The sequence below is a fragment of the Cryptomeria japonica genome, chromosome 5 (assembly GCF_030272615.1).
Source record: "Cryptomeria japonica chromosome 5, Sugi_1.0, whole genome shotgun sequence".
Classification (NCBI taxonomy): Eukaryota; Viridiplantae; Streptophyta; class Pinopsida; order Cupressales; family Cupressaceae; genus Cryptomeria; species Cryptomeria japonica.
The window spans coordinates 903,850,565-903,862,660 of record NC_081409.1 but is presented as its reverse complement, the minus strand read 5'-3'; the positions used below and the strand labels follow the sequence as shown (position 1 = coordinate 903,862,660).

Sequence of the window (12,096 nt, the reverse complement as noted above, 5' to 3'; positions counted from 1 at the left end):
CGGGATCTACAATGTATTTCGCCCTGGTCCCTGACTGAGGGACAGGAGCGATTTTGCATTTTGGTCTATTTTTCCTCATGTTTGTGCCTTCAAATTATATTCAACTGGTAAAAAGCACTTCCTTGGTTCTCCTCAAGTCGTCAAATCGTTCAAATCTTTCAAGGACAAGGAAATTTTGGATTTCAAGCTCCGGTCCTTCAGTGAGGGACAGGAGCGATTTTTGCTCTCTAGGCCAAATCGTTACAATTTTCATCAAAAAAAGTCTTGGCTAAGGAAGATATCATCTTACTTCATGCTATGAATAAAAGTTAATGTCCAAAAAAGGTCTAAAATTGTGCATATAAAGAAAATCGCTCTGGTCCTTCAGTGAGGGACAGGAGCGAATTTGACCTTCTAGGCAAAAACTTCATCATTTCATTGTTTTTGATCAAGTCTGGATGCTCTATCATGCTCATTTCGTCCTTCACCATGCCTTTGATGTCTCAATTCGTCCAAACACGGTCAGGAATGGCTCAAATAAGTATTATCGCCCTGGTCCCTTGGTGAGGAACAGGAGCGCTTCGCCTTGGTCCTCCTGAGAGGGATAGGAGCGAAATTCGCTCTGGATCCTCAGTGAAGGACAGGAGCGAAATTTGACTTTTCGAACTCTCTATCAGGATAATTTTTATGGAATATAACATTTAAGTATAAGTTCTTATACTTTAAGTTATATTCCATATATACTTTCAGGATGTTTGAGAGTGGTTTCAGACCTCCAGGAGTTATATTGCAAAATCTAGTTTTTGGAGGTTTTTCAGTTTCCAGACTTAGTCAAATTTCAGGATCAGGACATTCTAGACTTAGCCAAATTTCAGGATCAGGACATTCCAAACTTAGCCAAATTTTCAGGACATTCCAGACTTAGCCAAATTTCAGGATCAAGACATCACTCAAGCCGGACTTGCTACCCTATTGATCTCCCCGACAGCACTCAAAATGCAAAGGCCAACTAACAAAACCCTAAAAAACCTAAAGAACAAACCCTAAAAAGCAAAAAAGCAAGGGTCCCCATTTGCAATGGGGCGATGTGTGAAATCGTCACAACAGTTAGCAAAAGGGGAGACCCATCTATCCAACAAAGGGAGGCTAAAGGGGAGGGGGAGGAGGGGTTAGGAGAGGGAAGGATGGGAGCAAGTGCAGACTTAAGGATGGTATAGGTTCTGGCCTAGGAGAGGGGAAGGTTGAATTTAGAGCTGAGAGTTTCCTAGGAGGTTAGAGTGCCATCTTCCAGAATGTGTTCAAATGTGACCAATCCCTGGTTGTGCCATTTCAGGGCAGAGCATCCTTGAAGACAGGCTAGCTGTTTCCCATTATACAGAGCATTCCACCATATAGACCTTTCCAGATTGAGAGAGCCTTTCTTATCTATTATGTCTTTATTGCTAATATATTGTCTAACATGGTTCCAGGCTTTCCATATAGACTTGAAGACTTCTGACCCCGCAGGGGAGACCTCAAAATTCCCACCAATCAGATCTCCCATGGGTAGGTTCTTCCATTTTTTTGCTAATTTTGGGGTGGAGCATTGAATATTGTTTCTAACAAGCACTTTCCAGGGTTCGTTGCCATCAATGGCTTTACAAATCAATTTGGCAGCTAGGGTAGTTCCTTGAAGTTTGAGGTCTTTGAGGCCCATACCTCCTTGAATCTTAGATCTGATACACCAATCCCATTTAACAACATGTTGCTTCTTTTTGCCTTTTCCATTTGACCTGAGGAAGTTCCTGATTTGTTTTTGAATGTAGTTGAACTGATAATTGCTGAATAACCAGGCTGAGGAGCAGTATATGTTATATGAAGATAGTAGTTTCTGACAAACCTGAAACCGACTTGCTAAGGACAGGAAGTTCCGGTTCCATTTAGTGAGGTTCTTATCAACCTTATTTCTAAACCATTCCCACATTTCTTTCAAGTTTGGGGAGACAGAGAAAGGGATTCTCAGGTATCTAATGATGGTATCTGGGCCTCCCCACTTTAGATCAAACTTAGACAGCCAGATAGGAGGGGCATCAATCCAACCTAACAGGGTAGATTTGTGAAGGGCAATTCTACTACCTGATGCTTTGCAGAAGATCCCAATATTGTGAAGAAAATGTGTTAAATTCTCCTCCTCTAGGGAGAAGAGGATAGCTGTGTCATCTGCAAACTGTATATTAATGACTTCTTCTTTGTTAGGGAGTGCAATTCCTTTAACCCTAGGGGATAAGCTGAAGTCCTTTAGTATGTAGTGCATAGCATCCGTAGCTAGGACAAACAGGGCCAGGGCAAGAGGACACCCTTGTCTAATTGATCTAGAGAGAGTGATGTTGTCAGATTTTAATCCGTTTACTTCCACAACTGCATTGGCATCACTAAGTAGTGTTTGGACAATCTTGCAGAAGGAGTCCGGGAAACCCAGACTAGCTAGCATTTGAATTATGAATCCCCACTCTATCCTATCGTATGCCTTCTCAAAGTCTATTAGTAGCATAGCCCCATTCTGACCGGAGACCTTAGCCCATTCAAGAGACTCCCAGCAGGTCACCAAGTTCTCAAGGATGAACCTGCCTTTAACAAATCCCGTTTGGGTAGGACTAATAATCTTTGGCAGTATTCTAATTAACCTGTTTGCTACTACTTTGGCCAATATTTTATAGATGTCCTCAAAAGAACAGCTTGTAGATGTGTTCACTAAGCCACTACCTAAGGAGACATTTGAGTTCTTGAGGTAGAAACTGGGAGTAATTTCAATTCCTCATTGATTTGCAAATTGGACTCAAGGGGAGTGTTTATTGTCATAGCTCATGTCCCATTTTCTATTATAAAGAGTTTTAGGTTCGCAGACTTGGCTCAGTCATTGATGTCAAAGGGGGAGTAGTGAGACAGGGAGAGTATCTTGTTTCAGATTGTTAGAAGGTGTTATTTTGAATCTGTTTGGTTCCTTTTAGGCTGCCATCAATGACAAAGGGGGAGTTTGTCAGACATTTTGTCCTTAATGTCAAGTGATATAATTTTGAATCAAAGTATCTGTTGAGTTGGTTGTCTTTGTGTATGCTTTAGTAGTATGTGACTATATTAGCTGCTTCTCAGCTTGCCATGTTATGTTCGTATAGTCCAAAAGGATGATCTAAGGGTCAACTGTCATCTTTTTATTCTCTTTTATTCTGATGGGTGTGTTGATAGTTTGCAGGTTGACACGTTTTTGTCGCAGCTGAATGTTTATGACGTGTCTTTCCAGCTATTGGCTGTGTGCTTATGAAGATGTTTTTTTTTGAGAGCTTCTACTTTCAATCAGATTGTTTCTTTTTGGCAGTTTGGGGACAGGTGTTTGATTCTGTTTGATTTCATCTTGTTGAAGATGTTATTACTGAAGACATAATTCTCTGGCAGACCTTTTTTTATCTCAGATGAAGAGGAATGATTATTTTGATGATAATGTATTTTGGCTGGGTGTTTTTTATGCCTATGTGTTCTGGCTGGATGTTCTTGGTTTTTAGGCCATGTGTTTTGAGTTCCTTTTTGATCACCTTGACAGTGATGGCTAATGTTTTGTACAGTTTGTGCGATGAAGTCTGGGTGTTTTGTTTTGTCTGAAATAGAACCGATTTTTAACTACTAATTATTCTCTGTCGTAAAAAAAAGGAAGCCAAGGCCGTTACGTTTTTTTGTTAACAGCAAATCATATGGTGCTAAAATGAATAGCCGATGCTGTTTTCTAAAATAGAGTTGATGCTGTCTTTTGGACTTATTGTATTACCGATATTATTTTCAGGCTGAAGAAAGTCGTGGCATTCTCTGATTTGGTTAAGTCTCGATCCAGGGTGAATATAAAAAACGGGGCGTAGTTTTTTTTTCCCTTCTTTTTCTGTAGTTGGTGTCGTCTTGTGTGGTGTGAATTATTTTTGTAAAAAACTATTCGCTTTTTGGGAGCTGCTTGTATAAGTGTTAAGTCTGAAAAGATTCGTATTGTAAGATAATCTTTTTGTGCGGTCATGTGATGAATCTGGTTTTGAGTTTTTTTAAATTCTTTCAGTGTTGGAAATATTGGGAGTTTTGATTGATGATAAAAGATATATTTTTTAGAAGAGTGTGAGCAGCCTTCTTGCTGAGAGATGTTAATCACGTTTTCAGGTTATCTGTTTTTCTTATCATCTGAGATTCTGAAGAGATCTTTGCAGAGGATTATACTATCATAAAGTTCTGTTGATAGTGGGAATGTTTTGGGGGTGTTGAGTTTACAGGTATTAGCAGCTGAGTCGTGCTTCTATTCATTGCTGTGTTTTTAAGTTTTTCAGGAAATTCAAAAAGGGAACAGATCATTTTTCTTTGTGGATGGAGATTGAGTAATGTAAAGAGCTTCTAGTGTGTTGCTCCCAGGTTGTGCAGAAAGTTTTACAGAATTTGATTTAATCATAGATATTGTGCTGTGAACTCTTTCAAAATGTTCAGAGAAGTTGTAAATCCATTTTAGTTTCTTTAAAATGTTCAGAGGTTGGAGCCTTTGTGTTACTTTCTGAGTTGGAGCTCTTCGCGTGATTTGTAGCTCACTTTTGTAATTGGGTTGGTGCCTATTTTAATTATGATAGCTATTTTGTGCCGTGGTTTTTATTTGAGAGGGTTTTCCATGAGATTAACTCTATGCCAGCTTTGTGATTTTTTGTTCTGCTTTTTGATTTGGCTAAATCTGTTAGAAGTTGTTAAAATACTGATTCACCATGCCCTTCGCCCCCCCCTCTCTCAGTATTTTTGGTTTTGTTTTTACACCCAAGCAAACAAAGAAACCATATAAACATAAATGAGAACAAGACCAAAGAAACCAAAGCCAGATTTATGCAGGTGAGGGGGCAAGAGACAGAATTAAACATCCAAAATATAAATTGGGAGATGCCAAAGACCTGCACAAGGGTGATGACTGATCAGACAGATAAACGAACAAAATGCCAAACCTAACACATGGTCAGAACAAAATTCAGACCCAGAAGCCAATTCCACTGCAAGCAGGCATCCTCAGGGAAGATGAGAAACATCCTGATTGCTGGTGCTACCCACAGTACCCACACCCTAGGGTTAAATTTCAACCTCCCACAGCGCACATCACCGGCAACCACCAGTTGCTTCAGTACTGCATTGCCACCACCACCAAGGGAGCACAGCGCTTTGAATTTGATGCATTGAATTAACTCAGATCTCTTCTCCATCCTTTTCAGCATACCATCAGCACACTATTTGTTATGAATAGATGATATAGCTAAATTGGCTTAAAATCAGGATTTGTGGTATATCCATTTGTTATGAATACATGATATAGCTAAACTAGTTTAAGATTAGGATTTATCTGGTTATATATATATATATATATATATATGTATGTATGTATGTATGTAACTATGTATATCCATTCGTTATGAGTACATGATAGCTTAATTGGTTTAAAATTAGGATTTATCCGATCTGTTACTTTGTAGATATATGCAACAGGAAAGAAAAAGAACGGCCAGAGCAGGTAAATTGCCATTGCAAAACACAACTTCTTAAGATACTGTAACAATTCTTATATATAAAAAATCGATTATCTATATAAAATATCGCCTTTCAATTACCATGCATGTATCTACCATCTTGCAGTGGTTTCCAATGGGATGTAGATGTTAGTAAATTGCACCTGAAAGAACTTAGCATATTTGACAATTACAATTAACAAAAACTGTGAAATGTATATATCTTTAGTTTGTTATAAAATCCTGGTGGTCGTTTGATCCAGCTAAAGTATTCGGTCTTTACACTCAGAATGCTTCACGGGCACCTCTGATATGTTTTTTTGCCTCTTTCTGTTCTTTCTCTCTCATTTTTTATTAAAACTATATGCCATTTTAGTAGATTTATTGCAGAAATTATAACTTTTATCCTCTCACAACCTAGATTATAGATTGTTCAAATTAGATTGGCAGATGGAAGGTGTACACTTCTGCATGACAAATGCTGTTGAAATTGAAATGTAATAATTTTTTTGAAAGCCAATCCTAAGATGGCATAAATTATTCTTATAGATGGTATGTATATAGGGTGAAAATAACTTGTTACATCTATGATTTTGCAAGAAATGAATTTGTGTTACCATAATTTGTTTTTATATATAATTATGATTTTGATATGAATCTGCATTGTTGGCATGAAATACAATTAATTGGCTTCAAACAGTTCTAGAATATACATGATTTTTTTGATGTAGTGTTTTTCCTTTTGTAGATAGATCAAGTTTCTTGTCTTTGTGTTTGGATGTAACTGTTTCAGTTTTTTATTGCCTCATGACAGCCTGTGAAACTGAAGTAGGCCTCACACACACTTCAAATGTAAAGCGTAAGATGGATAGCGAATTAAAGAAGTGCAAATCTGCAAAAAAGATGAAGGCAAAAAACAATTTAGGTAACAACTGTATTTTCTCTGAAAGCATCATCCAATAATTTTGTCATGTATTGGAAAATATTTTCTAGTAGAAAAGATTACAGAACCCATTTTGGTCATTCCATGGCAGTGCATGATGCCAAAGGGGTTGATTCGCTGCCTCTGAAATCAAAGAGAACAGATCATGGATTCAAAATTGCAACAAATGATGAATTAACCAAAGAAAATGGTGTGGAAAGTATGAATGGAGTTAAATTTAAGGATCAGCAGCAGGTAACCAAGAAAAGGAAATTCATGGAGCGGAAGGAAGGAAAGGCAACCCATCAAGGGGTGCTAGAAACAAATTGCATGGTGGATTGTGAAGTAGGGGAGGAAGAAGGACAACCTGAGCCAAAAAGAGTAAAAGCTTTAAAGACAGGGTCTATTCAGCCTCATGCAAGCAAAGGAAATAAAGATGAACAAGAACAGAAAATGAAAAATGTTTCATCAAATGTGGAATGCATGCTTCATGAGATAGCAGAACATAGCAACCAACACTCAAAAGAGCATGGATTAATGAAGATGGTTTCTGATCATAGCGAACCTTTGAAAAAGGAGTCATCTTGTTGGCCTCCATTTCTTTCTTCTACATCCAGTTCATCTAAGTTTTCCTGCTATACTAAGTCTCTTGGCACTGTACCTGAAAGACAAGGATCTCCATTAGAGTGCTCTGTTTCGTCACTGCCTGTAAGGGATGTAAAAGCTGAAAAACCATCATTGGGTAGATGCAGAAATGCAAGAAAAGGTGACTTGATAGATTCTTGTAATTTGAGGTTCTCTAGTCCAAAAGGAGGCATAATTGGTGATGCACTAAGTGATGATTCTGGATTTATTATGTGTACCAAAGACCCGTGTAAACCATTAGGAACAAATGAGAAGTCCAGGGTTTATAAGTCTACGAGTAACAACAGTGGTGGAAAAGACAGTAAGCAGTTTACAAGCACAAAGCCAAGAGATTCATTTGTCAGAAAATATAAGCAAGGCACATTTTCTTCTAAAGATAGAATGCCAAGGTCATGTTACCTTCCTGAGAAAGAGAGGGATTCACTTTGTTCCTTAGAGGAAAGAAAAGCTATGGCTGAAACAGATTCAATTAAAGATAAGTCTGACACTTCAACCCATTCGGCAAATAGATCAGAAGGTAGAGGAGATGACTCCAGTGTGGATATATTTCTTTATAAAGGCAACCGAGTGGAAGGATCGTTGATTGGTGCTTCTAGTGGTGAATCTTCTATAGTTCGTAAACAATCAGACACATCTCAGAAGGGGACTTTATGCTCCCAACTAAAATCTCCGATGTGGAAAGGGTTTATAGAAAGGGATATTGAGAGAGCACTTGTAAGTTCAAACAGGGAACATCAGTCACGCATGGCAAATGCAGCTTTAGAAGAAGGCAGGGATTTGGAACAAAAGGCAGACAGGCTTAAGGTTTGTAATTGTTACATGTAAATTGCCCATACACTTCATTTGTTGGGTTTGAACAAAATTCATTAGGGTTTTTGTGTGTGATATGTGATGTTTGAATTGAGGTCTTTCTGGTTAGTTAACTCTTTGTTATCGAATGATCCAGAGCAATGGAGGCGATGAACTTGAAGTCATTGGTTTCTACTTCCGTGCATCTTTAAAATTTCTGCAAAGTGCCTCAATTTTAGAGCCGTTGAGTGCTGGTAGTGTGAGGCACCAGGAAAATAAATCTATGGCTTTGTTCACATACTCTGCTAGTCTTTCTGAGTAAGTTCCTTTAAGTGGCATTTAAATTTCAATGGTTGGAGTTGACGGAGCATTTGTATGCATTTTAAAAGTGTAAAATTAAAAAAATAATCTAAAGAATGGTTTGGGCTGATTATTTAGTTAAATGGATAGAGCTTCTAAACAGAGAACCTTTGATATCTTGTAAGTTGTCTCCAACTGCAGTAGGAATTGATTTGTTCTATCCCTTTATATAGATAACATAATTTGACTGAAGACAACCATAATAATTATCTTTCGTAAACGCCTTCAAAAGACAGGATACATGGAAATTTCAAGCACAGTCATATTTTTTGTGCTAAGATAGGCTAGTATCAACAGAGACAGTGGACTTTATGATTCTCAATGAATTATTATCTTGATAGGTTTGTAACACCCTTGACCTTTTCTATCCTTGATGATTTGTGTGATATGGAATTTGAATCTCTTAAAGGCCTATTTTGGTTCATGGCACTTGGGGACTATTTTAGTATCTGTTGTTAGTATTCAGATTTTCTGCTTTTTTATTACACATCACTACAATTCGATCTATTATGTAATTCCTTATAATACTAATAGGTTGCTTTAGAATTTCTGTACACTACAGGACACATGGAAATTTCAAGCACATAGTCATATTTTTTGTGCTAAGATAGGCTAGTATCAACAGAGACAGTGGACTTTATGATTCTCAATGAATTATTATCTTGATAGGTTTGTAACACCCTTGACCTTTTCTATCCTTGATGATTTGTGTGATTTGGAATTTGAATCTCTTAAAGGCCTATTTTGGTTCATGGCACTTGGGGACTATTTTAGTATTCAGATTTTCTGCTTTTTTATTACACATCACTACAATTCGATCTATTATGTAATTCCTTATAATACTAATAGGTTGCTTTAGAATTTCTGTATGCATATTTACATTATGCTGTTCTCATATGTTTGGATGAGGCCAAGGTGCGTCCGGTATGAAAATGTTGACTTTGTTTTACAATGTTTCATGTCTACCACATCTTCACAAGTCCAGTAAGCTAGTATGATTTTATGATTGAATCATTATGACTATGATACATGAATGAACTATTTTTAGAACAGATGAAATATCCACTAACAGCAGGAGAATAAAATTATAAAAAGAAGGCACAATAGAATGGCTGTTGAGGATGGCCATCTGAAACAATTAATCGATGAGGTCTCAATATTTACAATACATTAATTGTGCTGGCATGTTGAGAAACAATCTACTGTCAGTTCTTTTTAGTGTTACTGCATTTGTGACTTGCAATGACAATTAATTGACTGGTATCCTGAAAAAAGATTTTAAATAACATGAGAAATAAGAAGATAAGTGATTTTAAAAAACAAATGTTCTTTTAGCAAACTTGTTGTTGAAAAAAGCAGGAGTTAATGAAAGTTGAGATAATTAGAATTTACACGGGTATTTGGAGATTTTGGCTCATATTTTGAAATGGATTATTCCTTTTACACATTCCTTCATATTTCTCTAGGAAATAAGTGACTTTTAAAGGGTCTCTTCTTTAAACTCCTTGATGCCGAGGGGCAGAACCTACAGTGACAGCAAAGAGTTTGTAGGGGTGTGTTAATTTAAAATCCTAACAGCTGACTATTTAATATTTTTTTTGGTACATATACAAAGAACCATAGTAGCATTACATTTACAGGAAAACTGAAAGTTTAAATTGATTACATGGGTTCAAAATTGAAAAAACATGGCAAATAAAAGAAAAGCTAAAATACTCATGAAAACATGAAAATAAAATAAAATAATAATTATTTCATCAAGTATAGTGTGTGGAAAGAGAAACTGAAATATCCCCTCTCAAGCTATTACAATGAGCAGAAGTAATAGTCAATTCAAAATTCAAATACCACATTTTGAAAAGCACACAAAAATATTGAGAAGGGGGGGGGGAGGGAATCAGTATTTTAAACCTTTTTAAAAACAAGAAATGACAGCGAACATAGAGACAGCAAACATCAAGATGCAAACACCGAATTTCATGTGGAAAACCCTTTCAGGTAAAAACCACGGCACACATTAGCTCTCAAATGCACTGAAACTGTAATCTCCCCTTTTGGCTTAAGATATAATTAAATAATTAAAGCATGTTTAATTATTTAATAAGCTATTAGTATAATTATTTAATATTATTCCTTTTAAAAAAGTGAATCATAAGGATAATATTATAAAGTGAGAAATCAAATAAAGTCACTTTAATTTCAAAAGTGAGAATAGAAAGAATGAAAAGACAAAAGGAAATGGAAGGCCAAGGGACATTCAGAAAGTTATAAAAGAGCCGAGAGAGTACATTTGAAGATATGTTGGGTTTATTCATTCCTTGGTTGTAACCCTGTGAGGTTTTGGAGATTTGGACTTGGTCCATATCAACCTTCTCAAGGACGAAATTTTCTCTTGAAGAAGACGAGCTACAGTGGTGAAAGATCTACTCTGGTTGGTGTTTGTTGAAGATATCTGACTGCTTTGTTATGTGGATTTTCAATCCTCTTCTACATCCTGTAACTATGATTGGGAGGTTTCTTGTGCATCCAATCATTTTGTAAGTTCTGTGGCTACAATTGGGAAGATAATTCTATTGTTATTATATCGAAGGTTGTAATGATTTATCTATTTTGATGATAATATTCATATTTAATTTCAGATCTCTATTTCAGTCTAATATTATATGATTTTCAATATAATCTGTTGAATGAATAGAATTCAGTTTTCATGCAAACTATTTGTTTAAATTACTTTGGAACATTTGGAAAAATCTAGAGCAAATATCCATAGGGGATATTTCAGTGGTATCAGAGTTGGTTTTCCTTCCAGTCTGTGAGAATTCACAAGTGAAACTGTTAAGTCACAACTGAAAGAAAATAAATCTATTCATTTCCTTTGTAGCATTTCTTCCTTTTGCCATTCTATGAGGATAGGTATTTCCCAAAACAAGTATTTGCTCTAGTTCATGGTCATTGCGAGGGGTATTACCAACATTGGCGCATAAATTTTCTTATCCTGGAGCAACCCCTATTTTGCATTGCACGAGCTTCAAAAACGGGATTCTTACCAATGTGTTGATCTTCCTCATCAATGCGGGTTCCAGTTTGGGCGCCTTTCATTTATTCTGAGATAACTTGAGCTTCAGTTGCTAAATCACTTTATGGTGCGATTCTTTTAAATATTGATCCTTTGCTTCACATAAAAGCCAAACACAATTATAATGTCACCAGTGTGAATCTTGGAGTTGGTCCACTTCATTACTTTTAATTTGCGTGAGTTCTTACTAGTTGGATGAGGTTATTGGGAGCTCCTGTTCATATCAGAGATTTGCGTCTTATCTATCCGACATTGCTAGCCACTTGGATCTTTCTTGGCCTGTCTGGATTGGGACCATTGGTTGCTAGGCGACATCATTTCTTAAGTGTAAGTCCCCTCTTTGAGGCGTTAGTATTCTTTCTCGTTGGCATGACTTTTTCTCCTTGGATGAGACCATAAATCTACAAGGTATAATTGGTAATCTGAGTTCCTATGAAGGTTACTATGTGTTGTGACCATTTCACACATCTCCCCATTGCAAATGGGGACCCTTGCTTTTTTTTTTTGCTTTTTAGGGTTTGTTTTTTTGGTCTTTTAGGGTTTTGTTAGTTAGCCTTTGCATTTTGAGTGCTGTCGGGGAGATCAATAGGGTAGCAAGTCCGGCTTGAGTGAGGTCCTGATCCTGAAATTTGGCTAAGTCTGAATGTCCTGATCCTGAAATTTGGCTAAGTCTGGAATGTCCTGATCCTGAATTTGACTAAGTTTGGAAACTGAAAAACCTCCAAAAACTAGATTTTGCTATATAACTCCTGGAGGTCTGAAACCACTCTCAAACATCCTGAAAGTAT

The 12,096-nt window shown here is 36.8% G+C and overlaps 1 protein-coding gene across 3 annotated transcripts in view; it reads left to right on the top strand.

Annotated features, from left to right (window-relative positions):
* LOC131034643 (cysteine-tryptophan domain-containing zinc finger protein 3) overlaps window positions 1–12,096 on the top strand; it is an 87,184-nt gene that overhangs the window by 51,664 nt on the left and 23,424 nt on the right. For 2 of the 3 annotated variants that reach the window (XM_057966197.2, XM_057966198.2), the window contains exons 8-10: window positions 6,331–6,441; window positions 6,551–7,887; window positions 8,030–8,190. In XM_057966197.2, coding sequence (XP_057822180.2) covers window positions 6,331–6,441; window positions 6,551–7,887; window positions 8,030–8,190 — 1,609 coding nt within the window. The remainder of the gene's footprint in view (window positions 1–6,330; window positions 6,442–6,550; window positions 7,888–8,029; window positions 8,191–12,096) is intronic. The other variant, XM_057966199.2, reaches the window with a different exon arrangement.